General features: G+C 44.4%; 1 protein-coding gene across 4 annotated transcripts in view; it reads left to right on the top strand.

Annotated features, from left to right (window-relative positions):
• The window catches only part of robo3 (roundabout, axon guidance receptor, homolog 3 (Drosophila)), a 72,531-nt gene that overhangs the window by 5,770 nt on the left and 43,845 nt on the right, over nt 1-22,916 (top strand). For all 4 annotated transcript variants that reach the window (XM_027273453.1, XM_027273451.1, XM_027273452.1 and 1 more), the window contains exon 2: nt 9,570-9,896. In XM_027273453.1, coding sequence (XP_027129254.1) covers nt 9,570-9,896 — 327 coding nt within the window. The remainder of the gene's footprint in view (nt 1-9,569; nt 9,897-22,916) is intronic.

Below are 22,916 nucleotides of genomic sequence, written 5' to 3'. Positions count from 1 at the left end.
TGCTTTTTTATCGTCCACAGAAGCACAACAAAAACTCTGCCGCGGAGTCAAAAGGAAAGCCTCGTGGGTATAGCTGCAGCTGTCGCCGCCGGGACTTTGTCGGAGGTGTTTGGATATGTTTGTGAGAGTCTGGCACTTGAAAGCTCGCTGTGAGGAAAGAGCCAACTGATAATAGATCATTTTCTGCAGCGGTGTATCAAGGTGATGCTGACAGCTGCCGCAGATGATTTAATGGCTGGCTTTTGGAACTGATGGGAGACAGCTCCTTTTTGAAAAGGGACAGTACCTGTTAGTTTGTGATGGGCGTGTTGATACACAAAAAGTGACTCTGGGACTGGAGGCAGTTAGAGTGTCTTTTTGGGATATTTGTTCCTCTGTAGCAGCTCCGCTTTGATGGCTGACGCTTGTGCAATAATATCCTGAAGGGATGTGCTTATTAAAAGAAATGTGACTTTTGCTGCAATTAAAGTGCCTCCTCTTCTTGTTATGTCACCACAAAGCTCAAAAGCATTCGTAGCATTTAGGGAAGTGATAGGCAGCTGGATTCAAAATCGCTCGCTCTTCTGAAACTTAATTATACGTCAGAGCGAAGAATGTTCCTTGAAATCTCTTCAGCGGCATGTGTCGGGCACATCTATCTGCCTGCTATCGCACTCATAAATAACGGCTCTTTCACTAATACAATTACTTCTACATTCTGAGTGTTTCATATATGATTAGGCCTCCATTTGTTTTAGGATTTCATCGTCTAGTCTCTTGACAGTGGCAGCAGTGTATCATGACGAAACATGATCAATGAAACTTTATATCAAGTACAAGCACACTGAACTCTGTTCATTCGACTGAAAAGAGAAGGACAAAGCAGCTTGTCAGCAAGTTGAATGGTTCGCTGTGTGTCAGAACTCTCCGTCATTGCTCGTTGTTGAACTTTATAACCAGACTCTATTTATAGATTAGTTCAAGTTTAATTCAAGAATGAAAAATGGGCTTCAAATCTCCTTTGTTAACTCTGACGTGGTTGTCAACTCTCATCGCTATCAGTTTGTACAAAAATTAAAAATGACCCACCGCGGTTTATTTTCGGTAACTTTGATTGTGTTTCTTTTGAGTTCAGGAAGTCCTGGTCTTAAGCCTTTCCTCCCCTCGGAGTGACTTGTGTGATCTATGTGGTCAAGACAGATAGGAGCAAATAGCAGTCAGCCTGTGTGTGTGTGTGTGTGTGTGTGTGTGTGTGTCTGTGTGTAAGGCGGACACGGATCTAATATACTGCTGTGGGACAGGAAACCAATGGCAATTCCCTGCAGCTGTGCTAGGCCACCCGCGACCAGTGGTGTGCCCGTCCTGGAGGGCCCTCGAGGATTTCCTTCCTAACATGAGTGATAGCGCGCACATGCACTGCTGTGCCGTCATTACTGATAAGAAACCATGCAGCCATCGACCTTATTTAAGAAAGAGTACGATTGAAGCGTCGTCGATGCTGCCCATATCTACCCCGACTTCTTCGCTCCAGGATTTTCCCTTCTGTTACTTACACTTACGTAAAATTTGAGAGAAGATTGAGACTGTAGTCGCCACATGCAGTCGCTGCTTTTCTTGTTCTTTCAGAGCCCTATCCAAAAAGCCCCTCGGTGGACTCGGTGGAGAAAATCGATGCTTATTACTGGCGGGCTACTGGAAGTCAAACTGACAACTCTTGGCAGGATTTACGATAACTTGAAGGACGCCGGAGTGGGTTGTATTTAAGTCCTCGGGACTTCTCCTTGGGAACGCTTCTCTAAGTTGCATTCGAAGTCCTCTTAATGATTAAATATGAGAATAGTGTAGCTGAACCATCCTCCGCATTATCGATGCTGACATTTCATGGAGCCAAGACTTGATTATTTGATTGTTTCGGCACTTGGAACTGAATCAAAGCTCAATCAACTCCCAAAGCTCTCAGCTATGTTTTATCATAAGTAACATTTTGTGTAAAATGGTCTGTTAGGCTTTACGGTCTTTTCCTGCTGGACCAGCAAAGATGCCACTGTTTTCTCTATCTACAGCAAGCTGCCTCTGCTTTGTCAACTCGCCTGAACATCGAGCCAAAAACTAATTTCAGCTGCTTTGCCAGTGCAAGAGGCCATACTCAGAGGGGGCATGAAAGAGAGTGGTTAGTGGAGCTGCTGTGGGAGTTTGGATCTTTTTACTCCCCAATTTCCACAATCCCCTGTTCTAAAGGAAGAGAAACAAGAAGCAGCTCCAGCCCCTACTCATGAATCTGTTCATGGCCTCAAGAGAGACATGATAAAAAAAACACCCAATTTCCTTTTGCAAAGTTGACCCTGCCCATTTTAGATGCTTAGCATCAACACAGGCTCAATTAAGGAGGCTGTCTCTTTATGGCCAGCACTCTGTATTCTCATGCAAGTGCCTCATTTTTGTTGTCCCCACAGGGTCAAAGAGTGGGAGGCTGCAGAGAAAAGCACTCCAGCTTGCCTTTCCTCACCGCTGCCAATTTAACTTTGAATGCACATTTGCAAATCAATTCCTGTGGCTTTGGTGGAGATCGAGAGAGGGAGAGAGAGGGAGAGAGAGGAGGAGGTGACAAAGCTGTAAAACAACAAATTCTGTAAGAGGGGAGCCGGCCTGTTAAAAAGAATTGCAGATGAGGGAAGGATGGGAATAGGAAAGTGGTTGAATCTTCTTTGATCGTAATCTTTACGCCCCTGCCGGTCTCTTCTTCGGTCCTTTTTAAAGATTACGAACTTATTCAGCTCACCAGTGACAGGTACTTTTATTGCCACTGGAGTTTCAGCTCAAAAAGACTTTTAACATCTATGTATTTCATTAAGTAGAGTTTGGCAGGGGAGGGCGGTTATCTTGGGTGAGCTCAGCTTAGCCTTAATTTTAGTTGCTAAGCCAGAGCACGGCTTAATCTTTCTTTTTACCACAACTCACCACCGCGATAAGGCATGCAGGCTTTAGATATATAGCAGTATTCTGACTTATTCTCAAGTCCTTCAAGCCGAGTATGAAAAGCATTTCTCACTCTGTCTGTGTGAAGGACTTGATGTGGCTTGATGCTCCTGCCATGTTTTATGTCTTTTTCCCCCGCAGTGCCGCAGTGAACAGAATATTTTTGATCATATGTGTGATGACGCATACGTTCCCTATGAGCTGGTAAGGCTTTGCTTTGGGGGGGAGGATGGATAGGGGGTGGGGTGGGGTAGCCTTCTGGACCATGAGCAGTGAGACAGTTGGTAAGTAGGTGTGAGGATTTTGGTCGATCTCAAGATTTGAGCCTTATGCAAATATCAGACAAAATAAGGCACCTTTCAGTTGATCTATGGCGTGAGTCAGACCGTCATCTGAGTATTAGACCATCTGTGTTTGGAAAATAGTGTCTGAGTCTGAGAAATGCAGTCTGGCAAAGATGCAAAGGGGTGAGCGCACACTTTTCTACAGAGCTATAGAGACGTAGGAAAAGGTTTAACAGCCTGTCACTTACAGCAGATGGCTTGTCAGGTGGAATTACGCTGGAATGAACTTTCCACAACTCTCTACGTTCCAAATCAGAAGATGTATTCGAGGTATCATCCTCCATCTACCTTACATCTTTTTCATAAATTGCTTACTTTCCCTGATTTTTTTTTTTTTTTTCAATTATTAACCGTCACGATCTTTTGTCAGCAGCATAGTGAGCACATCTCTAATCACATGCTTGAAACAAGTTGACGTTTTTTAGAAGGTGATTATTTCTGGCTATTTTCTTGTCAGAAGAAGCTGCGTTATCATCGTTACTCACTGCACTAATCTGCTGTTACAATAGAAAATGATTCTTCAAAATGTGTCTGTTTTAGCCTGATACCTGATTCTCAGTTTGACAAGCAGCAACGTCAACAGCCCAGCAGTCATATGCAAATAGATGAACCCCCCCCTCATTCCCATTGTAGCAGCATTTAAATGCAAGTTAAGATTACCGGAGCAATGTGGCTGAGTTACTGGGTGTTGTTCTGATGTTTTTGTAGTAAATCTGCTTAGGGATGAAAGCCCACTTGTGTTTGTGATGAAATAAGGCCTGGAGAGAGGCATGGAGAGCGGTGGGGATGTGTGGAGAGGAAGGGGGGATCTCTCCACTGTCGATCTTTGGCAGTTGTCCTCTGTTCTTGTTTTATATCAGCAGGACACGCCAAGCCACTTGTTCTTGTACTAGATGAGAAAAAAGTTCTGCCTCAGCACTTTGCCATCTTCCATTATAAAAAAGGAGATTGCTGCAGGAGTTTGTGCTCCCCGCGGCTGTTTTCCTCCAATATTTCTCATTCTTTTTTCTTTTTTTTGTCTCGTGCACTCTTTTTCTCTGTCACCTTCTCTGGCTTTATTCTCTCCTCTCATTTTCCCACAGTTAAAAATACTTTGAGGTTGTTTGACAGTAATTAACTTTGTCCTGATGTTTAAATATAATCTATATATAGCGCGCACCATATGAGCCTTTTTTTGAGTTTGAGTCTGTCAGTTTGGACACGCCGTAGGTTGGGGTCGGAAAAGTTCCTGCTGAGCAGAATTAATTACAATAAATAGCACTCTGTCTTTTTCTGATGGATTATCCAACCATATAATTACACTACAAGAGCAATTCAATTATTTTATATTAGGAGATACTGTAATCCCTGAAGCAGTGACTCACTGTTTGCCATTGGTACGAAGGAGCCAACATAGGTAATAATAATAATCTGCTGCTGTATTTGAACTTCCAGTCTTTTAGTTGTCAGTTGCAAAGATTCTCAAAACTTCTAAAGCTATACCTGCAGACCGTCGGAAAAACAATATTGCAGCGTGTTCACCCCATAATCATCCAGGTTCTAAATAAAGCTATCGACTGCCTTTGCAGTCATCCATACTGTACATGCAGTAAGTGCAGCTAAACACCCGGTTCTTGCATCAACTCAGATAAACATGAGTCACTCAGTCATGAGACTTCCTGCCAGTTGATGTTTTCAGACCCGTGAATGCAGATTTCCCCCTTTAATTTGCCATGTCCGGTAAATATAGGTTGTGTTTCTAAAGGAAAGATAACACATTCACAACTATCAGATCTGTAAGTCAAAGACTACAGCTGTCTTTTGCTATTTAGACAGTAATTCATCTTTTCTCCGTGCACCATTCTTGTCCAACACTGGCTGGACTCCTACAGAATCCCTGTGCTTTCATTATCTCACACGCAGCCTTGAGAGTTGCTGCCGTCCTGCTTTAGTACACCATGGGCATGAGCTAATGGGTCCTTAGAGGGTCCAGACTTTCCTATTAGACACCCTTCTCAAGGCAACCAGATGTACTGTCCAGACACCGGCTGTCCATTTAACCTGATTTTGAGTTCATCTTTCGCTGCCGCCCTTATCTGTTACATGCATCGCCGCTGACTGCGAGCTATGCAGCTGCATGTGGGAATACTACGCAGCTCAGAGATTCAAATATCCTTGAGTTGTGTGGCAGCACAGTCGGTCTGTATCAACACACAGATCTGTACCCATTGTCGACCGTAATGCACGGCCTGCAGCAGCAGCACAAAAGGAGCTTGTGCAGGGAGCCACGTTGTTATCGTGCCGTCAGTGCGGATTCAGAAGATGTCTCATCATCCTTCAGAATGTTTAACGGGGGGGCAGAGCGTTTCTATTTGTAGAGATCGTCAAGTCTACATTTCCTCGGGTGATAGGCATATCATCTTTGAGAGTTGCTGTTCAGCGGTTGCCACTTCGATGTCATCTTGATGATATTTAGCTCACTCACACACACGGTGGTCTCTTCCTCTTTTTAAAGGCCTTTGCTTTACATTTCCACATGGCTTGTTCCAACCAGCTTGCACTGTAAAATTTATGAGTCAGCTCTTAAAGGCTCTGTCCTGCTGAGCTCTCGCCACAGACGCTCACCCCCCCACTCCAAACCCCCACCGACTAGACAGACTCGGGTCAGCCTTGATACATATACAGTATGCTGCCATATGCCAAGAGCCCTTGAGGGGGAAGAGGCACTTAACAAAATAATGACTGTTTTTCATTTTTATTCCAAAGGAGAGAAACCTTGAGAGAAAAAAATGGCTTTTTCATCATCTTCATTTGATTTATTAAATTGAGTGTTTTATTTGACAGCCCAGGAATATTTTCTGAAAGTAACCGCAACTATATTACTGCCTCTAAAACGAGACTGAAGATCTCTGAACAAAACAAGACATTTTCAGGCGTCACCATGTGGTCTGGGAAGATAATGAAAATAAATTAATTGTAATTGTGAATAGATTCAGATAGATATGTCAGTTATGATTATTAACAATATATATATATATAGTATGTAGGATTTAGTGGAATCTTGAAGAGGTAGATTTAGCATGTTCAGTTGTTGTTAGTGTTGTAGAGGAGGCCCTCTCCAAAGAGCTGGAGGTCTTCAGGGGTTTAAAGGTAGAGAGGGACGCCCCTGATCTGCTAGGAACTGGTTGTGGGTTCCACCAACGGGGAACTACGGATTAGAAAAGTTTGGATTGCCTTGAAAAGAACGGGTGGCAGAGCCAGGCGTCGTTCATAGGAGGAGGTAACATATGCAGTACCGGAAACAACTTCGTAGCCGAGCATCAGCGATTTGTGTTTAATGCTGCCAGTGGAGCTCCATGAGCAGCAGGGTACATGTGACTTTTTGGGTTGGTTGTAGACCACATGAGCCGCCGCGTTCTGGATCACCTGAAGGGGTTTCCTGTCAGGAGGGCATTGCAGTGATCTAGTCTTGAGATGACCACGGCTTGTGTCAGGAGTTGGGTAGCATGTTGAGTTAGGTAAGGCCTGATTTTTCTGATGCTGTGAAGTTTTTCACCACCCTGGTAGGGGCGAGATACAGGGAGTCAATTCTGAAGTTGATGGTGTATTGTAGGTTTGGCAGTTCAGTTTTTTCGAGGTTCAGCTTCAACCACGTAGAGATCTTGCTGTCGCCGTAGCTCCAGGTCGCAAAGCGTCACCTCGCCCTCTCCTTCCTGGCATGAAGGAGGAACTATGGCGGCTATGCCATTAAATGTGCAAAAGGCCCCAGCCAGTGTTTAGTTTGTCCATTTAACACGGCGGACTGTGTGCAAAAGAATGTCACAGAGGTCTGTGGATAGAAAAGGCTCATTCTTAGCTAACAAAGACATAACGATTCATATTTTCAGGTGATTGTACACTAATGGGAACGTAATGATGCATATTATATTCCATTTTCTCCATATTCTGTGAGCGCAGCCTCCTAAATCTTACTGCACCTTTAAGAAAGAAGCAGACAAAGCAAGGGTAGCTGTGTGTTTTCCATTAACGCCAGTGAAATATCACCTTAAAAGGTATAACACATCCTGCTGCGCTGTGATGTCAGTCAGAAACCCGGCCGCTGTTTGATTCTAACTCGATGCAACTTCAAAGCCACAACACCATCTCCTCCTATTCAGAGCCTCCTCTTCCTCCATCTTTGTGAATGTAATTGCATTGAGAGTAGGGCCATCAAACAGAACTCTATATTCCCATCAGCGGAAAGCACTTCTTAATCCCCCAAAACCTTATAGAGGATTTGTCGCTTGGAGAGCAGGAATTTTTGAACTCATCAGTTGTTATCAGGAAAAGCCTGGACCTTTTGAACGCCTTCTCGTTCACGCACCTGTGGGAAGAACACTATCACCTTTTTCTTTCCCTCATATTAGACCTGATTCCAAGATCTCTGAGTAAACAGGGCTAATTGTCTGCTATCTTTCCAACGGGGAGAGCGAACACAGGAGCTCCTGCCTCTTTGCCCATACCTGATCAGTCCAGCTGAACTCCACGAGAGCAGCGTCATAGAAGAGAAACAAAACTCAGGCGACACTCTGCTTTGTAATGCAAGAGCTACAAAACTCCTGAATGCTGAACAAAGCGATTTATGTTTTCTATATTCCTGTTATGTGCGCGAGCAGCCCCACAAATCTCCCGCTGTGAATGTTCCCAAAGCACAAAAGTTGTGTAACACGTTGCTATATGGCTCAGCTAAAGCATGCAACACTGCGACAGGGAAAATTGGTTTTAGGTGAAAAACAGCATCGCTCGCTGGTTGAGTGGGAAGGCAAGACAAATCAAAAATACCCTGTTGCAAAGTCATGAATGCTGCAACAATCATTACTCCAACAAAACTTGGTTATTCTGAAAAAACACCGGCGCGATGCAACCGGCGGTTGTCACTTTTTTCATATGCTCTCCAGGGGGAAATTTCACTTATGCCTCGTGGTGCTTGAGTTTGTGTTATTGCTTTTCATACATAATTGTACCGCCAACATGCTGTCATTCAAATTGGAGGAGGAAGAGAAAAGATAGAGGGGAGGGGAAAAAAAGCAATTTCAAAGCCTGCAAAAAAAAAAAAAGAAAAAGAAAAAACCTGTGGGAATTACCTCGCCTCCGTCTTCGTCTGCTTCTGTCTCTGTCTTCATTTATTTCTTTCAATCAGACATTCAAAGCTGGAGACTCTGCAGACTGCATAAGCACCGACTACGAACACAGTGCATTTATATTGAGAAGGATTTTAAATATACCTGCGCTGTGCAGAGCGATTTTCTTAAATAGAAAACACAAGTTTAAATGTGTTTAAAGGTATTTTCACTTCCCAGTCAAATGAACAAACATATGCACTGGTTGGTTGTATAGTTTTGATATATTTAAGTAGTCCAGTCAACCTATTTCCCCGTGCCCTCCTGATTAATGCAGTTCAACCACATTTACTGCCGTCGTGCTTCCCCTCCACTGCTGGAGAATTTGGTTTTCGGTTTGATAGATGCAGAATTCAGGGCATGTAATTTCACACGTCCTCTTGATTTATACTTTGGATGCAACTGTTGAGCAATTACATTACATGCTCATTTCACACAGCCGTGTTGTCGGTGATTAAAGTGTGTGTGTATGTGTGTGTGTTCTTTTTTCCTGCTGCTGTTCACGTGCCCGGCTTGAGAGGCTCGGAGAGAACGGCCGAGTGTGTTTTTATATGTTGAGTCACCCTCGCCTCTCGTGTGCAGCGACATAATGTTAAAAAAAAAACTGTTTATTATAGTACATACTCCTACCCAAGTGCAGCCACGTTCATCACACTACATCCGGAAAATCTGTGAATGCGAAAGTATCGTTTGTGTTCTCTCAATAACAGTTAACGAACAATTAAATGTGTGAAATTCAGTTCAGTCTGTTGTCTTTTGTAAAAAAAAAGATTTAAAACACCAACTGGCTCCGGATCAGAGATGAGTTTATTTAATTACTACAAAATACTTTAAATTTCAGTCCCATTGCTGGCACCTTATAATCTGACAAACATGGTTTGTTACACAGAACCATTTGGGAAGTTGTTGTTTGGCATTTTTTAAGAAAGTACTCGGCAGGTGATTGGATGAATCATCCGTCTATCGCCACTTGTCATGGGCAAACTTTAACCAATCAGCTCGAGATTGATCAGGAGACGGACACATCTCTTATTCTTCTCCTTCTTCTCCATCTTCTTCTAATGACACAAATGCTGCCCTTTGATAAACCACATTTGAACCTTTTCTCTTCCCTGTGTCGTCCTTTCTCCAGGATCGCGGCCCAGGTTGGAGGATGCAGCTCCACGCATCATAGAACACCCGTCCGACCTGATCGTCTCCAAGGGCGAGCCCGCCACCCTTAACTGCAAGGCGGAAGGTCGACCGACCCCGATGGTGGAATGGTACAAAGACGGCGAGCGTGTCGAGACGGACCGGGAGGACCCTCGATCCCACAGGATGCTCTTACCCAGTGGCTCCCTCTTCTTCCTGCGAATCGTACACGGGCGGCGAAGCAAACCGGACGAGGGCGTCTACGTGTGCGTGGCGCGAAACTACCTGGGCGAGGCGGTCAGTCGCAATGCATCGCTGGAGGTGGCAAGTAAGTGTTCTTGAAGTTTTGCTATTTAGGCTGGTGTGTGAGAATTTTAGATGATGATAAATCATTTCACACTCATGATAATGCCCATAAGAGGGGCAGAAGATCACACACAGAACAAAGCGAATGCCACATGTTGTGCAATACTGTAGTCCAGTAGATAGGCCAGTCCTTGTCCACATATCAGATGTCAGACATCATGTTATGCATTATGTAGTTCCAGTAATAAGAAACAAATGAAATCACAGATAGATGGTAATGCTATTAGCCGCACTATAAAAGCAGAGGAGCTTTAAAGTACTCTCAGGTCTCCTATCATCGCCATCACTCGGCTGAGTTAACTCAAGACGCCACCCCTGACCTTGGTGTCAGATCTCTTGGCAGTTTGCACCCCGAGACCCCCCGCTCTCTCTCTCTGTGTCATCCAGCCGCAGACATTACATCCTATCTCCTTTCCCCGCTCCGGAGAGTCTGGCCTCTGTCGTGTTGTGACCAGGGCCTCTGTGAGCAAGCCTGTTAATGTAGATGGATGACAGCTAGCTCCTGCAAAGAAGATAACAGTTGTCGCCACTGGACAGGAAAGCTAAAAAAAAAAAAAAAAAGTTCTTGCAGAGAGGGGGAGGAAAGGCCACTGTTGGTTGGCAACGTCTCACTAGCAGATGTTAGTTCCTTAAAATACAACAAACTCCTGTCAGATGGGCTTCCAGCAGACACCTCTTGATTTTTTTCCTCCATCGCGAGGCTGTTTGGGATCACTCTGCACTTTAATGAAATGCAGATAGGGCCAATTAAATCTCTGCTGTTCAGATTAGGCCATTACCGTCGATGTTAAAAGATCACCACGAAGTCTAACTTTGTTTTGACGGCAGCAGCAGCAGGTAATGTAAGGAAACGTACTGCATCCAGGCAGGCTTTGTTGTGTGACTACAAATCAGCCACGTCACACGACTGAAATACTAAAAGACAAAATGAACTTTTGCCTCTGTTGTCCTTGCTTATCTGCTAATTCAGACAAAGAGGAGTCTCAGCAGCACGCCGCGAGCAGCTTCAGCAGAAAACACCAGCGAAAGATTCAAACATTTCCTGTAATCCCTTCACTCCGGCCTCTCCTAATATCACCCACCCTTTAAAACAGAAACTATCTCAGGAATTTCTCATAGCGCTAACACAAACCAGCTGAACGCGATAAAACAAACTCCGTTCCCAGTAAAAAAAAAACGGTGAAACTCTAGACTCCTGTCAAACACCTTTTTTTTTTTCGGTTGGGCATCGTGTTTTCCTGAAAGGCTCCAGCCTCTCTAACTTAATAATCAGGCTGACTTCCTCCGTAGAAAAACAGCCAATGATTCATTCTCTATCGTCTTAAAACAGCTGCGATCTGTGCAGTGTGTCCGTCACCTTTTTCTAAAAGCTTTCCTCGAGCGGCATGAAGAATTACCTTTCACCGTGCTCCTTTTTTTTTTAGGTATCAACATTAAGAGCTGCAGGGTATTTGTGATATAAGCCGTAGAAAAGCAAGCAAGTGGAATAGGTGGAGGTGTTGCGCCTCACTTTTCATAGAACTGGTTATGAAAAAGAGCAAAGGGACAGAGCAGCAACAGATGCGAGCAATTTCTTCTGTTTTTCTGCACAGTTCTGAGCAAAGGTCGTCTTTTACTCCTTCTTACTTCGTGACATTAGGATAGCGATCACCCAAAGCAAAGGACACACTGTTTTTCTGATTATTTTTTTTGCCAGCACCCTTCTGATATTTCTGGCAGCTCCTGAAGGTAACAAGAGAGTTGGACGTTTCCTTGTAGGCCGGCACTGACAGGATCTCAGACAAGGCTCTGCAAGGTTGCACAGTGCTTTTCACTCTGCAAGGCCACGCGTCTGATCAGTCCATCTGGTTTCTTGTGTATCTAGCTTTCTGTTGCCCTCTTTCCTAATGCTGTGTTCCTCCGGGAGGTGACATTCTGCGCAGCTGTCTGCAAACAGACGCGTGCACAGGGACACAGCTCACAGATAAGAATCCCTAATCCATGGTGGAAGAGGGAAAAATGCAAGTTTTACTGTCTGTCTGTCTGTCTGTCTGTCCGCCCTGCACACCCACACAAACCACACAAACACACTTTTTAGAGCATTGCCTCCAGGGAGAGAAAGAGAGCGAGAGGTTGTATTGAACAAACAGTGGCCGGTGCCAAAGCCAAGTCAGTGCCAGCGCCTGCCAGCCCCCTCTACGTGGCACCAATGGGGCCGGAGATAAGGCCTGCAGGCACACAAGCCCGCCTGGAGCTGCCAGGGGGCTCAGCATGGCAACCAGAGAAGGTGCAAGATGGCACTTTGTGGCATGGTGTCACTGTCGCTGCTCCCCAGCCTGTGACTTGGAAGCACTGGGGGCGAACTGAGTGGGAGCCGCATTGTGTATTGGTGTGTATATTTGGTATCGAGTGGGAGCCAACACTGTGGGAAGGGTGGAAGGTTCAGGAGGTTTAACCCCTTCACAGTCCATCTGCTGTAGGCTGAGAGACAGGCAGGGTGATGAAGGGCACTGAGCCGCAGTATGGATGACCTGGCCAGAATTTCTGCAGCGTTGACAAATATACCTGACATCAGAGTTTGTCTTGTGGTGGTTTGTTCTGTGGTATTTCAAGTCATACGGTTTAGCTCGCTGTGTTAAAGGGGACGAGAGCACAGAGCCTTTACCACAGACGGCTCGTCTAGACGTTTTCTCATGTGCAATTGAAGCGGCGGTTGATGAATGAGTCCTCAGAGGTCAAACAAATAATACTAGGCACTCCATCACCTCAGCCGTAGTTTGAAAGCGCGCAAAGTTATGGATTTCAGCTTTTAAGTGATACTCCGCCCGAAATCTATCTTTTTGAAGATCAAACGCCCTGTGAAGGCTCAGAACGGTGCTGCTGGTGTAAGTAGACTTTTCACTGACGGAGAACATCTGCTGTAGCTTGGATTCAGCCGGCTGTGCTCTAATCCAATGGTTAAAAAAAATAAATCAAAAAGTATTTCACACAAGCCCTGCATTGTAATCAGCTCACACTCGTATTTCCCACACCTCTCGTTGGAATTGCTCCTAACATCGGAGTGTGATGGACACGGGTTCGGTGCCTTGTCCCGACATGAGGAGAAATGATTTGAACTGCACTATCGCTGGTGTTAGATAAAAACCCAAGAGATTATTAAATTAAGATTCACCGGGTTGAGCGTTGATCATCTGGGCAATCTAGCAATTTGCAATATTTCACAGTGGACTGACTGCATTCCCTAGGCCTTTGCCACGAGTACACGCGCACGTACTATTTGGAAATTTGATGGATCAATATCATTCCAAGGGTTTTAAATTATAAATGATTATAATAAATAATTTATAGACACAGCTACTTATGGGAAAGATAGATGTTTTTCTGTAAGATAAAAAGGCATTCAGAGAAATTCATTTTTTATTTTAAAAAATGATCTTTTTTTTCTGGATACGTTCAATAGATTCTTACTCATTTCTCAAAAGTGCCGACCATTTATCCTTTGCAAACATTTATACTGACAATCAGACATTCAATAACTCATTAGGGACGGCTCTGCTTAGTTACCTCGGCAACAGTTTCCACATATTACTAATGACACATTTGATGAATGAATGTCTGATACACGAAGCTCTCGAGCTTTAGTAGGTTTAACCTCGGATGGTATGTAGCTGGCAGGTTACAGTAGTTGTGCCGTTTTATCTTGGTACATGACCATGAATTAAAGATTACTCGCAGAGCTCGTGGGATCAAAAGGAAATGCTGGAACCATAAAAACGAGTTGCCTAAATTCATATATGTACCGTTAGTGTAGCTGTCATCCAGCAGTAAGCCTTAAAAAATCCCTCCCTTTGCGCGCTGTCCAAACTGTACATTCCATTATCTCCCATTAAGAACAGATCACATACCACTCGGCTGAATATTTCGTCCCAAACGTTGTGTTTTCGAGCTTCGATCCTTTCCGATTTCACGCATTAAAAGAGACTCTTTGATCCCGAAAATGTGGCCTACAAAAGTTATGTGCCAAGAGCAGGGGCCAATTCATGTCAGATGCATAAAAGTCAGTCAAGCACAATAGACCTAACGGGCCAGACACCCCTGGGTGGGGATTTGACATTCAGAGTGACTTGCCCAAGCTCCTGGCAGCTCTTTCTTTGAGTGTTTTATACCTCTGACGTTTTTATTATGCCTGCTACGTCTCTACCGCCTGGTTTTATGGCTCATGAATATTCACGCAAACAGGGGAGGGGTAGAGGTACTTTTTCTAAGATTCTGGGGGCGGGGCCAGAGGTATTTCAAATAAAAGTGACCTCTGAGGGGTTTTATGCCCACAAACCACTTTTTTTTTTAAAGGTTGTTTTGAGGTCAAGCCTTGGAGGCAAGATGGCAGCTGTCATGTGGAATTTAAGGAATGAACAGGTGAAGATGTGGTGAAACCTCTGTCTTCCTTTTCCTTTGTGTGAATCAGCTTGTGTGTGTGGTGTGTGTGTGTGGGTGTGCGTGTGTGTGGGTGTGTGTGTGTGTGTACATCCGTAAGTCTTTGTAACGGTAGTCAGGGCCAACTTTCTCAGCCGTAGTAATCCTAGACACCAGTGTGGGTGAAACAGCTGAACAGCACTGTCACCACTTGGATCGTCCTTTCTCTTTCCATCTCCTTCTCACACACACACACACACACACACACCTGTCATGCTGTTTTTGATCACTGAGACCTCTGTGCAGAAAAATGCATGTCAGGGTTTATGGATTTGGAAATGGGGAAATGATTTGAGGGTGTTCAGTGTTAGAGTTATAGCGTTGGAGAAGCATTGGCTGCGTCGGCTCTGATAAAAGATAAAGTCAACCTCCCTCCCCCCTTAGCTGTTCCCCTCTGCCCCCTCCCCTCCACTGTCCATGCTCTCCTCGAGCTGCCCTCTGTCCCTGTTATTAACCCCAGTGGTCTGGAGCCATATGGGTTGTGATTGGAGTTCTGTGGTGCATGCTGTCATACACAGTGGAAGTGCAGTCACACTGATCTGTACATTCAACAACCAACAGACTGAACAATACCCGCAGGATCCGGCTGAAGTGACCACTGAACTGCACAGACCTGTGAGCATTATAAATCACTGGATCACGAGTACGGTCGGTGCTAATCAAGAAAAATGTGACATGATGTTAAAATAACATTAATGAAAACCTTTACTCTCAAGACTAAATGCCAGTCTGTGCACTGTAAAAAGAGACTGAGCGAGCCGCTTTAGCCTGTTTTAAATGAACTGATATTATCTGTTAGATTTATCTTTCGACCAGTCATCACTGACCACAGTTACATGAACAAAATACTCTGAAAAAGACTTTTCACATGGATAATTCAGATTAATATTCCCATTTACATGCAGCCTAATACTCACTAATGCACTTTCATTCATTCTTTCTTTTCATAATGTTTAAAATTAGTGTGTGTACGGTATCCGAATAAACATATCCGACATGTTTTAATTAGAAAACGCTACATAAATCTGAATAAATCCAAATTCTAAATGGGATGTGCTGTTTCCATGATTGTATCAAATTTGGAACACCGTCATATCGAGTGTGCATGTAAATGTAGTCAGTGTCCTTGTCCTCGTCCTTGTCATCGCTGACACCATGACGGGCTGATTAAGACAAAAATAGAAAACTTTTTGAATCAGAATCTGTGAGAACACGTCCCACCGGCATGCAGCTTCATATTCCTGTGCATCCACGGGAGCATGACGATGTTTTCTGCCAGCTGTCTGAAACACTTTGTCCATTCAGAGCCGTTTGTCAAGACAGCCTCTGCCAAGTTTTATTTTCCAATTACAGCCTACTCAGCTCTGCACAAATCTGCCTTTTTTTCCCCCCCAGCTGAGATATCTTGTTCAGTTTATTCGTGTCATCACGCTTCATCATACCGTCATACTTAAGAATCAGGTTTAATAATTAGCACACTGATCCAAGAGGAAGTACATGCAGTGACGCCGTCACCTCTACAGCAGTGACATTGCCAGTTGCTTGATGATAACAAGCTCTCCGCTCCGTATTTGTGTGCATGTAAAAATGTACTATCTGTGTGTGTGAGAGCTCTGAGGTGTGTTCATGCTTCACTAATGGGATTGCAGGTCCCAGCCTTGTGGAGGACCCAGCCAGTGGCCATTCTGGGTCTTAAAAGAGAGGAGGGGTGGGATCAGATGGCCAGAGTGAGGCCACGGGCCTCGATCTGGCTTAACCCCCTCTGTATGATCCGGCCGTCTGCCGGTCATTGAGCCAGGCCCACCAGCCAAAAAAAAAAAAACCTCCTCCAGAGGATAGCAATGAATTAATTAGACCATACTAAAGGCGAGTGTGACATGAGTGTGTGTGTGTGTGTGTGTGTGTGTTTTCTCTGTGTGTCATAAAGGGTCAGTGGGACAAAAGCAGAAGGATGAAGGGTTGGGGTTGGGGCGGGGGTGATTCAGGGATGGAGGGAGGGGGGGGTGTTGACAACAGGTGGTGCGAGGAAGCGCTTTAACCCCTCCCCTTTAACGACAGTGGAGCACAGGGGCCACGGGGGCCGCGGAGAACAATAAAGGCCCCCTTTGCTCCAACCGTTGTGTCCAATCATGCCCCATTATCTCTCTGAGAAGCTGATCACAGGCGCCGTTCTGCCAGACCCACCAGTCCCTCTGCGGTAAACGACTGTCCTCGATGGTTACCTTATGTGTGGATGTATATTTCTGTGTAGGTAAAGGGGGTTCGCACATGGAAAGAAATACGGGGGGCAGTATGGATACACTGAAGCAGTTCGACTTTGTTGTAATTTAACATTCATCAGGTTTTAATTGTTTTATTTCTTATTTTAACATGATAAAACCAAAGTTCCAACAGCTTTAATTCACCCCTTTTTCTTATTTTAAGGACATTAAAACAAAATTGATCATCTTGATTAAGAATGTAATTAATTGAGAGTCATTATTCATGGGCTTACAGGATGCAAATGACCTCCTCCTGTTTTGGCTCATTGAGGCCAACAATAGCCCTCAGGCAAAACTACACAAGGGGCTGCTGTTTGGTGTGTGTGTGTGTGTGTTGCTTCAGGGTAAAGATTAAGAGAAAAGAAATACAATACAGGAAGTCTAGTTTGAAGCCTTACCAGACACAAAGACACTGCCCGGCAGTTTATACTCCATTTGGGCCACAATTGAAACTAGGAAGTGATCACAGCAGCGGCTCCAACGCTACAAGGATACATGATTTACCTGTAGCTGATCTGTGTATCGCCAGATGTTTCACTGCACAGGAGAAGTTGAGCAAGAATAAACCCTTTTCCAGACTGCTTGGTATTTTTGAGCCAGATCTCTGTGCCAATGCAGCAACCTCGTTCAAAGTAATGAGGAGCCTGTGTTTTTTTTGTAATGCACTCCTAAAGTCGGTCTGAGGATGCTTCATGATAAGAAACAAGTCAGACAAGACAACAAATGGAAAACAGTTTGACACGGCTCAAAACAAAAGCACCAATTCATCACAAATAACGCAGAAGCAGGAAACATCTGGGGAGTTCCAGGCATCATTAATGACAGACAGTGAGCACGAGGCCAACACGATCAATACACAGTTCAAACCAATCAATCAAATGCAATCAGAGCATCATTACAGCACAGATAAAAATGGAGGACATTAAAGAACAGTGGGAGGAAAATCAGTGTAGGAGTTAAAGCTGAACTGCTAGGTGATGTCTCCTAAGAATCAAAGCGATCTTCACTCAACTTGCTTGTTGCAATTATTGAACCAATCAGTGGAGTTATTGGGAAAATCATTTTGTTATTGAACGACAGATTGTGGCTATTTATGATTTCATCCTGTTCAAAGGACAGCGCAGAGCACAGTAGCTGCAGGACATTGAGGATTGCGGTAAATTGACATGGCCCGACTTCATTTAGTTGCTGGACGGTCCAGCGGAATTATCGTATCCCAACTTAATGGACAATGTAATTGGCGGGAAACTTCTAATTGTTGCAATTCTCATATTTACCAGCTCGTTTTAATTATAAGACAATTTATTCTAGTGATTGCATGAGTCAAGTTAGAATTCTGGTTATCTGGCATTTCATTGTACTTAAAGGACGACTCAGTCCAATGGCCACCGTCAAGTTAAATCACGATTTAATTTGATGAAGTCTGGTGATGGTTTCTAACAAGACATTTAAGCAATATCTCCAGTGCAGCAACTTCTAAGCACTTGGTGGAAAATTAATATTTGAGTGGCAGAAAATATCAATGTACTCCAAATCACTGGTGGTAAATGTTAAATTAGCATTATGTTAATCGACACGGCTCCCCCTCTGCATATAAATAAGGGGCTTATGTTCTTTCCTTGTATATTGGGGGCTGTTATATAAAGAATCCTCTTGAGCGACAGCGTGTTCAGCGATTGCTTGATACTCTCTGTCAGCCTTGTTGGATGCGCTTTTAGTACGAGCGTCTTCGTTCTTTTCTTTCTCAGTCCCAACAATCGTCTTTCCAATTCCCTGACTTTGACCAGCACAGGGACTGTTTTAAAGGACGTTTCTCACAATGATTTAACCTTTGGAACTTTTATATCGACAAAAGCATTCACCTTCGAGTGTTTGGTATGGCTGAAGTAATACCGGCCATCAGCTATTTGAGGGGAAAAAAGAAGGTATTTCAGGGCGATTTAGGTATATTTGACCTGTCTGAAAATGGTAAATACGAGGATGAACAGCTGTGGAAAATGCTTATTGATTTCTACTCGTGCGTATTTGTAGAAGATTCATTTCTCCTTAAGACGTGCTCCCACCTCGGACTTAGAAAAGGTCATTGAATGGGGGCTTAAGTCATTCAAGTGGAGCTAAATGGATTTCTGCTCCAAGATCCATCTGTTTTTGGAGTTTGTTGACAGGGTGGAAAATTGGAACTGTTGCTCTTCCCTCCCCCCAATCGCACTACCACCACCACCACCACCTCCGCCACCTCCTCCCCTTTTAGTGCAGGGGTATGAACAGGCATGGCAACGCTAACAGGGTAAAAAGTGTGCTGGGCACAAGGCAGGATACAAGGCTTGACCATCTGCTGCTGCTATGTGAACACATTCACATACATTTGACAGGAAGAACTGTGGCTTTGGTTGGGCTTCCGCCCTAAGTTGCGTTAGCAGTCAGGGACAGGTGACGGTGGTGGTGGTGCCGGTGGGGGGGCATAGCCAGACTGGTTTGCCTCCAACAGGCAAGACGCTGATGACAGACGGTTCACTTTCTTCACCTCTCAGGAACCAACAGGGAAAGTATACAGTGTCGGAGTCAGCGACCTAACAACAAAACCGCACACATGCAGAAAATGACAGGGCTGTGTGTGTGTGTGTGTGTGTGTGTGTGTGTCTGTGATTGTGTGCAAACAACAAGATACACCACTGAGAAAATTGACAGGGCTTACAAGACAATGAGACAGCATAGACAGAGCTCACAGACTTACAAGCAACTGTCAGGGTTCTCCTTCTCTGTATTTAGCTTTTAGCCATCCATCTCCCGGCAAACATTTTCCCACCATTACTGGAAGAAGTTTTAATGAACACTATAGCTGCAAATTTAACATCATATAACCCAAAATACCACACTAATGCAGGGGGGCTGTGTTGGTGTGTTACGACAGGTATGAAGATTTGTTCCAGGAGGTCTATGTTAGTGCTCCATGCATGAATTCAGAGGATTAACAGGTGCTCAGACAAGATGTCACGACATTTCTTCTCCTTCTCAAAGTTACAACATTACAACATCCACTAACAACTGGCATTCATGAATACTTGATTCTGCAGCACATTTCTGTTCGACAGTGCTGCACATTGAACTGAATGATGAGGCTGTAGAGGGTCTGAACACGGCCTAAATCACCCTGTTAACATTTCACTTGAATTGCCTTATTGTTGGTGAGGAATGCTTGAAGGTGCTCATTGCCACCGTCCCAGTGCAGTGGTCAATAATTAATGCGTTGTGTGTGTGTGAGTGTTGGGTGTGTGTGTGAGTGTTGGGTGGGTGGGTGGTAGCACCCATTGTCTACGGACGCCTCCTTTCAACCCCGTTCCCGTTGAGGTCGAGTTAAAGAGTGTTTTTGGTTTTCCAGATGGGTGAACTACAGTAGTCTTGATTGGGGTAGAGGGTCAGCTGAGGGCAGTTCGGGGCAGGCGGGTGGTGGGGGTGCTTCGGTTGCTTTACAATGGGCTTCTCAGCCAATTCTCAGTGACCCTCTTACCCCGCTGCTATAGGCCGCACGACGTCGGCCATTACTAGATTAAAGTAATCCTCTTTTCAAGGCCAGACAATTGCTTTATTAGCTGACCACACACAGAAGTCTGACCACCTCTGTAATGGTATTGTTGCGGGGGGCCCCTCAGGGTCCCAGGGTGGGTGTTATTGGTGGAGGGTTGGCAGAAGGAGGGGTGGAGGCTTGTTGTTTTTTCGGCTCTACTTAGCAACATCATGCATACATTACTTCTGCTTTACCTCCTCTTGTTTAACAGTTAGATTTGTCTGCGTGATGGGATTTTTTTTGCAAACGCACACAAGCCACCCTCCACACCTCGTATTCCGAATCAGATATATTGATGGACATTTGCTTGAATCGCAATCAAGTGCCCATAGGGATGTGCATGTTTGCACATCCCCTTACTCTTCCCTCCTCCCTCCTCCCTTCTTTGCATGCAGTCCAGATTTTTCTCTAAATCTCTCCACCGCCTTGTTTTTTGCCAAACAGCTCCCATCAAAATGCTGTTTCATCTCCTCTTTTCCTCGGTTTCTAAAGGCATGGCGCGTTTCCAACTAAAGCAAAAAAATAAAGAAATAAAACGTTTCTTTAAAATCCACTCCAGAATGTCTGTGTTTTTGCTGACAGATCTCTTCTTTGTCAAAGGGGCATAAGCTGTTTCTGCGAGCCCGTCAATCACGCGTGAACGGCTTCACCTGATAATTTATTCAGCTTCATGAGGAAAGGGGGGGGAGCCACTCAAGATGAATTAAGTATTGTCAAACAGTTTGAATATTTCATGAATAGCTGGGGTAATTTGAAGGGATGTGGTATGTCTCTCTCTCTGTCATTTACACCAGCGTGTCCATGAGAGAGGCGTACATTTACAGAGCTTTGGGATGCATCTCTGCACTGTCCCTGAAGGATATATAAGTTCATAACATCATAGAGTTTATTACATCAATTCAAAATAATCTTCAGTGCTCTTCTTTTATCATCAGACGTATACATATTTGGATTAAAATCCTTCACTCCTCCACGAAAACGATAAGCCAGTAGACACACAGCTTCATTAAGTTGATAGATTTGACATGGACTGAACAGGGAACAACCATTCACCTTGACTGTACTCCATTTAACATTTTTCTTCCTCAGAGGTCACAAGCCTTCACTGTTTATCACCAGTTCCCGGTAAGAGACTAAAGACGTGGTGAAATAAATCTCAAATACAGCTTTTTGATAATGCGATATTATTGATCCATGCCAGGAGATTGTTTTTTCTTGCTTCTAGAGCACGAGGTCACAAGTCAGGGTCAGCCACACAACAGCACCCTGAAGTAGGAAAGAAATCATTGTTTTGCACGAGGATGCTTCAGCGAGGTGGACGTTTGTCTCTCTACAGTCTGCCCTATTCCATACTTTAGCTTTCTAAGAGGAAAATCCAGCAGCTGGAGAGCCGCAATGTTACTTTCCCAGAGATTTACAGCGTCCATACTCCGCTGAGTTTGGACTGCAAGTCGTGAGTGGTCTGGGGAGTCATGTGTGTATCCCATCAGGAATTGCAGAGATCAAAACACAGATGAAAAAAAAAAAATTGGCAGAAAAACACACGGACACACAGGGGCCAGCGTGGCATGCTAGTGGAGGTTTGCGGTGGATTAACCTCCAGGTTGCTGGGTGGGTGAGCACAGCCGGAGCAGCAGCACCACCAGCTCGGAATTGGAATGGGAACCCGGCTGCTGAGCCACACATAGGTGAACGCTTCCCGTGCCAGGAGATTGGAAAGAATTTACACGTAAATGAGAAGTTTTTTTCCTGCGTGAGAATTAATGCGTGTGTGAACGTACACATGTTGGGCTTTACAGTAGACTGGCTTTATCTTTTTTTTTTTCCCGTGCACAAACTTGAGGCATTTTGTCTGTATTGCCAGATTAATGGGAGGAGCTGGGAATGGGTTTTGTGAGGGGCAGGGGGGCTCCGATGTGAGAAGACTTTGCCTGCCAAGTAGTATTTTAATACAACCCCCCTATTGACTTGAAATATGGCTATTTCAATCAAATAGGCCTGGCGTGCCTCGGGCTTGTTCTGCTCTGTTTGAGTGTGCACACGCGTGTGTGCGTGCATGCGTGATGGGAGAACGACGGGAGGGGGGCTTAAGATGCAGTAGGAGGGATGGATGGTTAGCCAAAGCCTTTAATAGCTCTCTAGACACACATACAGTACACGCACAAAGTACAGTGCGAGGCTCATTGTTTGAAAAAGTCTTGTACTCCTCATTGATCATTAATCATTTCAAAAGTAGCATTAATATTTCATCTTTTGCTTCATCCTCGTCTTGCCGGAGCTAACCTCACATATTACTTAACAGAATGAGTGATGGTGTGTGAAGGAGAAATAAAGAAATGTTGCCAGCAAGTTTTTTTGCCCTTCACTTTATTTATTTATTTATTTATTTTTTTTGTAAAGCAAAAGCAATAAAAATAGTTTCACTCTGAGAAAATCTCGATCGCGGCCCAGTATCCACAGGAATTCCAGTTTTATTGGAAGATGCTCCAGGGCATGATATACGCCTAGTGCCAAACATCCACCCAGTGAAGGCAGTAATGTGCCCTTCAGGTGTCTAAGACATGAGGTTTTTTATAGTTCAGTGTTGGGTTTCGCACATCGAAGGGATTCCTGCAAAACAGAATGGATTTGTTGTACACAGAATGGACATATTATAGTCATTTTGTGATATTAGATCTAGTTGGAAGGTAGAGAGTAGTGACCA

Source organism: Larimichthys crocea, chromosome XXII (genome assembly GCF_000972845.2).
Source record: "Larimichthys crocea isolate SSNF chromosome XXII, L_crocea_2.0, whole genome shotgun sequence".
Classification (NCBI taxonomy): Eukaryota; Metazoa; Chordata; class Actinopteri; family Sciaenidae; genus Larimichthys; species Larimichthys crocea.
This window is presented reverse-complemented; position numbering and strand designations above follow the sequence as displayed.